The sequence below is a fragment of the Protobothrops mucrosquamatus genome, unplaced genomic scaffold, assembly GCF_001527695.2.
Source record: "Protobothrops mucrosquamatus isolate PMUCROS unplaced genomic scaffold, P.Mucros_1.0 scaffold1545, whole genome shotgun sequence".
In the NCBI taxonomy this organism is placed as follows: domain Eukaryota; kingdom Metazoa; phylum Chordata; class Lepidosauria; order Squamata; family Viperidae; genus Protobothrops; species Protobothrops mucrosquamatus.
Window position 1 is genome coordinate 201,154 of NW_015387715.1, and position 8,426 is coordinate 209,579.

Consider the following 8,426-nt stretch of genomic DNA (forward strand, 5'->3'; position numbering starts at 1 on the left):
TAATTTTCGATTAGCACCCGCAGCAGAGAGGCAGAGAGATGCTTTGCTTTTGCAAGTTCTGAAGCATATCAAAATAGTTACAGAGTGTAATGTAAAACTTCTCATCTTAAGACCTGAGGCAGATACTTAATAAGAAGAACAGAACTTGGCACTCTTCATCTGCAGTATCACTCTGAAATAAGACTTCAGAAATGTGTGTTGAGTAAAAAACTTCAAAAATGAATGTGAATTATTAATGTCAGCTTAACAGAAATGAGGGAGGACATTGTGAATAATTGTATTTCAAACCTTAAAAAAAATCTGATAAGAAAAAAAGGTACCGTAACTGCAGAAGGGAGATCACTTTACTTATAATTAAAGATTATAAGTAAAACCATAATTATAAGTAAAACCATAATTTTTGAAGATTTTCTTTAAAAATGACCAAATTAATTGGGACGTTGTACGTAGTACAAATTGCCAACTCCAAACATCATTTTTTAGTTTTATTTCCCAGAATACCAGAGGCGAAAAACATAAATGGGGGCTTTATTTTGGTATTATGCTTGACAATATTGCCAGAAAAAGAAAGTTAAATTGAATAGATAGATGTCATGGAAGGTTAGATTCAGAGTATCACATCTGATTTCTTTTGGAAACATGGAAGCTTTGTTAACTGCACTTCACTGAAAAGAACAAAAAGAAGAGTAGTAACCATTTTAAACACAATAGGAAATTAGTTCCACTAAAACTTCATTAACTGAACTACTGAAAGAAATCTGATGAACAATACCCGCCTCGTCACCTCCCGCCTGGACTACTGTAACGCTCTCTACATGGGGCTTCCCTTGAGGAGCACCCGGAGGCTCCAACTGATCCAGAATGCGGCCGCGCGGGCGGTGTTGGGAGGGACTCGTCGCTCCCATGTAACACCATTGCTGCGCGAGCTGCACTGGTTGCCGGTGGCCTTCCGGGTGCGCTTCAAGGTGTTGGTCATCATCTTCAAAGCGCTCCATGGCATCGGACCTGGATATCTCCGAGACCGCCTTCTGCCGCAGATTACCTCCCATTGGCCGGTACGCTCCCACAGAGTGGGTCTCCTCAGGGTGCCGTCAGCCAGACAGTGCCGGCTGGCGACCCCCAGGGGGAGGGCCTTCTCGGTGGGAGCTCCCACCCTCTGGAACGAACTACCCCCAGAGATCCGGGTGATCCCGGATCTCCCTTCCTTCCGCCGCGCCCTTAAGACATGGCTCTTCCAACAAGCGGGANCTGGCCTAGGGGGAATTTTTAGTGGGGTTTTAAGAATAATTTTAAATTGACACAGGCCATATCAAATATTTCATTTTAATTAGGTTTTAAAGTGGGTATTTTTATCTCTGTATTTGTTTTACCAGGCTGTCAGCCGCCCTGAGTCCGTAAGGAGAAGGGCGGGATAAAAATCCAAATAATAAATAAATAAATAAATAAATAAATAAATAAATAAATAAATAAATACCAAACTATCTGAAAGCAAGAAATATTTTAAAGTAGAAATGGTTTATCTTTATGTTTCAATTCCATCAATGAAACCAGTGACAAACAACTTTAAAATTTAATGTTATGAAATCAAACATGGATATGGCATTTATATTCCCCCAAACACTGAAAATACATAAAATGTCAGTTGGGAATGGGGACAATTGAGATCATTTCATTGTTAACTAACTGGATATTTCTATTATTTATCCAATACTATTGAGGTTTTGCCTGAACTGATTTTCAGGAAATAAATTATTTGTGTCCTGGAAACCTTTCAGAAATATTTGTTTGCTGGCATATGTCAATATGTCATATTTTTCTATCCTATGGCTCCATAATCAATATTATATATTCTCAAAATAATAACTGAATACTCTTATCATAAAATGTTAATAATTAAGAAAAGGGGGCATACAACCTCCTGTAACTTGACGTCATTTAAGAGTATAAGATACATGGTAAATAATCATATGCTAGCATAGAATATAATATAATTTGATATGTATTGAAGAACAAGTTGTGGTTAACTTGTTAATCAATTGCTGATACTTCAGAATCATGGTCAAGTAACATAGAGATATGTAACACATTAGCGAATTGCTGAACATTGTTTCTAGTTTCCCAGATGAGAAAGGAGCTAGCATATTAGGTTTACTTTCTTGATTGTTTACTTTTCTAGTTTTCAGGGCTTTCATATTTTTTAAAAAATAAAATAAATGATTTTATCTCTAATATGTTTACTAGTAACATAGAGATGAATGATTTGTACCTTTGATCTAAAACAGATGTTCAACATGTTTATTTATCCAAGTTTATTTTAAACTGAAGATATTGTGTATTTACAAATATACATGCAGTACTGCAGATCAAAGTAAAGGCAGATCTGTTTAGAAATTGCTCACATATTTCCATGAGCTATAGATAAATAGGAACCACATAGGTATACAATATCAGCCTGATTTTTTATTTAACTAAGATGTACACATTTAAAAAAATATACCATTAATATATACGAATTTGCAAACAGTTTGCATTGTATTGTATCAATATATAATACAATATTACATATTAATGTATTAATATAAGTCAATTTGTGAACAGAATTACTAAGCAATATGCATATTTCAGTACAAATGTTTTTTACAGATAGCAAACAAATCTAATAATCTGACTGCTCTTTTTTTATATGGCTACTCTGCAAAGAAGCTACATTATGTGCACCCTTAAAAAGTAAGTAATTACTTCATTTACTAATGACCTTGAAGAGGTACGTGTCATTAGTTATTATACTCAAAAATAGAACAAACTGTTAACTGAATACATTAAATATCTAAATTAATTAACCCTCTAACAAGCCTCCAAACCCCAACTGAGAGCACTTTGTTTGATTACAGATATTGGACTAAAGTAACAAACAGCCCTATTGATTTCTTAAGCTTTGACTTCTTTTATGTACCCAATTTAATGTGTACAGAAGAAAAACTAAATTTAAAGTAAGGGTTTCTTTTGCATCCCCTAGGGAAGTAATATAAAGTCCCATTTGGTTAGAGTTGCATATATAAAATATTTAATAGGTCACAGAAAACATTAATTTGTGTGGCAGCTATAGTCTGTATTACAAATGCAAATAAGCTCCCTGGTGCACACCATTACATCATGTGCCTGACATGGACATTTGTTACAGACAGATTCCTCCAGGGAGAAATAAACTTACTGTTAAGCAAATTAGCATTAGTTTAGAGTACAAGGTTTTCCTAATTTTCAATATGCAATGAGAAAATGAAGAATAACAATTCTGCATTAGGTGATCAGAAACCTATGTTTCAATTTTTGTGTTATGGGCCAAAATTTACAAATTAACAATAGCAAAGAAAAAAGAAAAAGAAAGAACTATATTACTTTTGATTTTACACCAAGTGAGACTATTTCTTTCAGGGATGGAGATCAATAATTGCAGTGCAGGATCTATTCTGAACAAAAGCACAGGGATCAAAATGTTATTTTATATATTTAATTCCCATAAAATGTGATAAGGACCTGGGTTCAAAATGGATTTAAATGCATTCATGGAGTATAAATATAACTTTCCTATTCATGTTATTGAGTATTGAAAAAAAGTTGTTCACTATAGAAAGTAGGATAACTTGAATAGACATACCAGGGACAGAACCTCATGGACTACATTCATATCTTGCTAGGCTCCTTTAGGACCTGTTATAAATACCTCTCGCTGGAATTTCTTTTTCCTACGATCCTACCAATACTTTCCCCAACTACTGAAATACTTCTCAGCATCCCGTTGACCATTTGTTTGGTAGGCTTCAAGGAAGTGCCATCACACTAGGACTAGCGTGATAGAAGACTATCCTGGTGCAGGTTGTCCCATAGTCTTTTCACCAGCTAATGGCATTTCTCCGCAGCCCACTAAACATTTATATCAAAAGTTGTGTATGGGAATGCATGTGTTTTTATACATAGACATGTACCTAGACATATATACAGCATCAGAGAAATAATTGCAAAGCTCCTTCTTCTACTTGACCCCTCTGATTCAAATATAAAGCAGAGCCTGAATTATTTAAAATTAAGTCATTTTATTTAAAAACATGTCCTAGTTCAAAATTAAGGTTAATTTCTTTTTCATTTCAATCTGGTCATTTCTTCTATTGCTTTCTGACGGCTACTCTAAACTTACGGTTAAAAAACAACTGAATTTCATTGGTAAATAGAAGGAAGACAATTTATCCTATTAAGACCAGCTGTTGCAGCTTAGGACAAAAAAAGAACCCCAAGGAGCCACTGGGAAAGAAAGGAATTTGTGTAAAGTGGGGAGGGGGTTTAAATGCTGAATCTTAGGGAAAAAATGCATATTTTACAATCTTGCAATTAGATTTAACTGTCTCAACTGTTGGCACAAAACACCTTTTGATTGCTTTACACCTAGATAAAAAAAGATAGTTTGCCAAGCTCCCCTTTTCTGGATAAATTAAGATCACATATTGTACATCATGTCTACTGATATATATTAAAAAAAAATCAGCATTAGGCTGGATCTTGAGGATAATCTAAGGTCCTTGAATAGCAGAAGTACAGATCTGAATAAAATTCTTCTGTGTGATAAATAAAATGTATTCCATTATCACTAAACTTTTTGTTTTAGTTAAAACTAAAAAAAACCCTACAACCCCATAATCTACTTTTCAACGATAAAATCCCTCAAAAGGCTCACTGTAAGAAAATCAAGAGAGATAAAAATGAATTTTGCAATGGAGCAATTTTTTTTACCCCAAAACAATATTTGACTGCTAAGATGAATTAATAGATGAGCAACATTTGAAAGCTGGAGAATGGAATAGAGTGACCAGGAAAAATTGAGGCCATCTGGTACTTTAAATTTATTTTCTACAATTTAATATTCTGCACCAATGTTAGGTTAATAGATCTGGAAGACATGAAGGCAAGGGAAGCTGTTTTAAAAAGCCTCATTATCAGATAGCAGAGAAAGCTGACAGCTATGGGTGGCATATAAGCCCTTTCTTTAACATGGACACAATGGAAACTCTAGCTTCATACCTTATCTTTAACTTGTTTGTAATTTTTTTTAAATGCAAAGACTAACTTAAGTTTCTGCTTTTTTGAGTGATGGACTGATTGGGTCCCTTCAGCTCAGAATTGCTGCTTTAGTACACTGACAAGAGAACAACTTTCAAACAATTGCATACTCCTGATCTATGCACTTTTAAAAGGTTTCTGCTCTATTGCTCTAATTATACCATACACTTGATTAGATACACAATATGTTTCTAGGACTGAAAGACACATTAAATTGTGCTGAATAGAAGTTTGGATAGTGAGATTATTTGTATAGCAGAACAGCAGATCCGTGAAAATAACAAATGAGAGAATAAGAAATGCATTCAGAAATTACTATTTTTAGTGCAACCTCCTCAGATGAGAAGGAAAATTATAAAAGTAGGCTGATGTAAATTCCCAAATCCAAATTATGTGAAAAATGAAGCTTCAGTGAGAAATAAATATATAGCTATATATATTTGTATTAGACATGTTCAATGCAATCAACATACACCACAGATATTAAACATCCTGCTTCCAAAAGGTTCCTGCCCCACATATGATTGAAGTGCACTCTTCAAAATATCAATGAAGTCTGATTCAGCCCTACCCCAACACTAGGAAGACAGAATTAATCTTTTGCATTCTCAGAAGTCTCTTCCATAAAATCCTTTATATACAACGGCATAACTGTAAAAAACTAGTCAGCAGTATCAGATTTCTAGGACTATAACTTCAGCTGGCAGATAATTTTTTTTAATTTGTTGACTAGATCATTAAAGGCAGAACTGTTTGCTTAATTGGGGAAAGCACCAATCACCCAAAAGATGCTAGTGTTTTGTTATCCTGTATATTCTATTAAACTCGAAGGCCCTAAGGCAGATCAGATGTTCTGTTCCAAGCCATCCTCTCTGCAATTAACTCTGAACTTATTTGGAAAGCCAAGATTTTTTGCAAATAATAATACATACAATTTAGTTTGATACTCTGAATTATTTTTATCTGGAATACTATGTGTGATTGTTGCTTTCCTGTTGTCTTCTTTATATCTAGAGTTTTGGCTTCATTTGTTTAAAAATGGAATTTCTGATTAAAAGTTTCCCAGGCACCAGACTGCACTACTATTCATTGTGTTTCTAGGAGGTTCACAAGATTTTGCTAAATTCTATATTTTTGGATTTTGGGAAGGAAGATATAAAGTACCTTCCTTTATATTTCTTAGAGCTGAGGTGAAAGTCAATATGGAAATGCTAAGGATTCTACACTTGGACAGGTTGGGATTACTTTATGTATTACCTTTTACTGGCAACCCTAGCAGCACTAGGGAAAAGAAGAATCAGCCAAATTATTAACCCCCTCCAATTTAGAAGATAGAGTGAGAAAGAGAGAGAGAGATGAAACAGCTCTTTATTGTAGCAACTTCATTTTTCTCACAAAATTAGATGTCAATCAGGAAATCTCACCCTTCTGCGTAATCTGTCTCGTTCTTCACGGATAGCATTCATGGTGGCCTTAGTTCTGTTTAATTCTTCTTCCTTGCTGCACAACATTGCCGTTAAGCTTTCATTCTCTTCCCTCAAACCTGCCAGTTCCTTCTCCCATCGGGACCTTTCTTCAGCCAAATTTGGGTACAAATCCCGCCCAAGCACACCTTCAATCTCCTCAACTGTCTGAAAAACATAATAAATTAAAATTTTAGAGAAGTGTATCATGCGGAATCTCTGAATATACACATTCATATTAGTTCATTGCTGTTTAGTAGATATTTTTGAGCATTTATACTACCATTTTAGTCCTTTGTCCATAGATAAGTTCAAACATAATTGGAAAAATATACTAAAAGATACTGTTGCTATTCCACATCCTTGCTCCAATTTATGTGGATCCATGCTGGATTTGAATTAGAATACAACATTTCATAGAATCTTTCCTAATCTTTTATGGAAATCAGTGTTTTTACTCTTATGACTTTTAGATCCCATACATATTCTATTGGGAGGACTGAAAGAAAAGTTGTGTTTGTGTATGTATATATGTGTGTAGGTATATGTGTACACACACACACACACACACACACACACACACACACACACACACACAGTATATGTGTTATTCTGGCTATATCTATATACAGCCAGAATAAAAAAACAAAGTAAAACAGAAAATAAAAAAATCTTTTCTAAACCAGAATTCCTTAAACTTTTTGTTTTCATGAGCATGTCAACTTAGATGGAAAAAAATATACAATATAAAACATACCCAATACAAAAAATAAAAACACAACAGCAATGCCTCAATATAAAAAAAGAATAAAGAAATTGACAACATTAAATTGCAATTTAGGGTATCCAAAACAGCTTAGTCTTAAGAGCTTTAAAAAAAACCAGAAAAGATGGAGCCAACCAGATCTCCACGGGGAGTCTGTTTCAGAACATTGGCATTCTGTTGACAGAAAAATAGCACCTCCTTGCCTCAGTCCCTCACACCTCCTCAAAATGTAGGATCTGCAGCAGCTTCTTCTTGGGAAAAAAATGTTGGTTTGGGTGAAACTGACAAAAGAAGGCAGTACTGCAGGTAAGCAGCTGCCAAACTAGGAAGAGTTTTATAGAATAGAAGCACTTTACATTGGACTTGGAAATCACTTGGCAAACAATAAAGGTTGTGTGAAAACGGTGTTGTTTGCTACCAGCATAGAGAATAATTTTCTCTCTCTCTCTCTTCTCTCCCCAAACATTTTTGTGGATATTTATTAAATTAATTAATTAACTCAGAAATGGACAAAATTGATTTAAGCCTGGCAAAGGAAAGAAATAAGGAATCCAAATAATAATAATAATAATAATAATGATGATGATGATGATGATGATGATGATGATGATGGAAGGGACCTTGGAGGTCATCGAGTCCAACCCCCTGCTCAGGCAGGAACCTTACACCATTTTGGACAAATGGCTGTCCAGTCTCTTCTTAAAAACTTCCAATGTTGGGGCATTCACCGCTTCTGGAGGCAGGTTGTTCCATTGGTTAATTGTTCTAACTGTCAGGAAGTTTCTCCTTAGTTCTAAGTTGCTTTTCTCCTTGATCAGTTTCCATCCATTGGTTCTTGTCCTGCCTTCAGACGCCTTGGAGAATAGCTTGACTCCCTCTTCTTTGTGGCAGCCCCTGAGATATTGGAACACTGCTATCATATCCCCCCTCGTCCTTCTCTTCGTTAAACTAGACATACCCAATTCCAGCAACCGTTCCTTATATGTTTTAGCCTCCAGTCCCCTAATCATCTTTGTTGCTCTTCTCTGTACTCTTTCTAGAGTCTCAACATCTTTTTTACATCGTGGTGACCAAAACTGGATGCAGTA

The 8,426-nt window shown here is 35.0% G+C and overlaps 1 protein-coding gene across 1 annotated transcript in view; it reads right to left on the minus strand.

Moving 5' to 3' along the window:
• The window catches only part of MCC (MCC regulator of WNT signaling pathway), a gene marked incomplete in the record, with an annotated part of 78,492 nt that overhangs the window by 37,763 nt on the left and 32,303 nt on the right, over positions 1-8,426 (minus strand). The window contains 1 exon segment of the mRNA XM_015822393.1: positions 6,534-6,740. Within this exon segment, the coding sequence (XP_015677879.1) occupies positions 6,534-6,740 (207 nt within the window).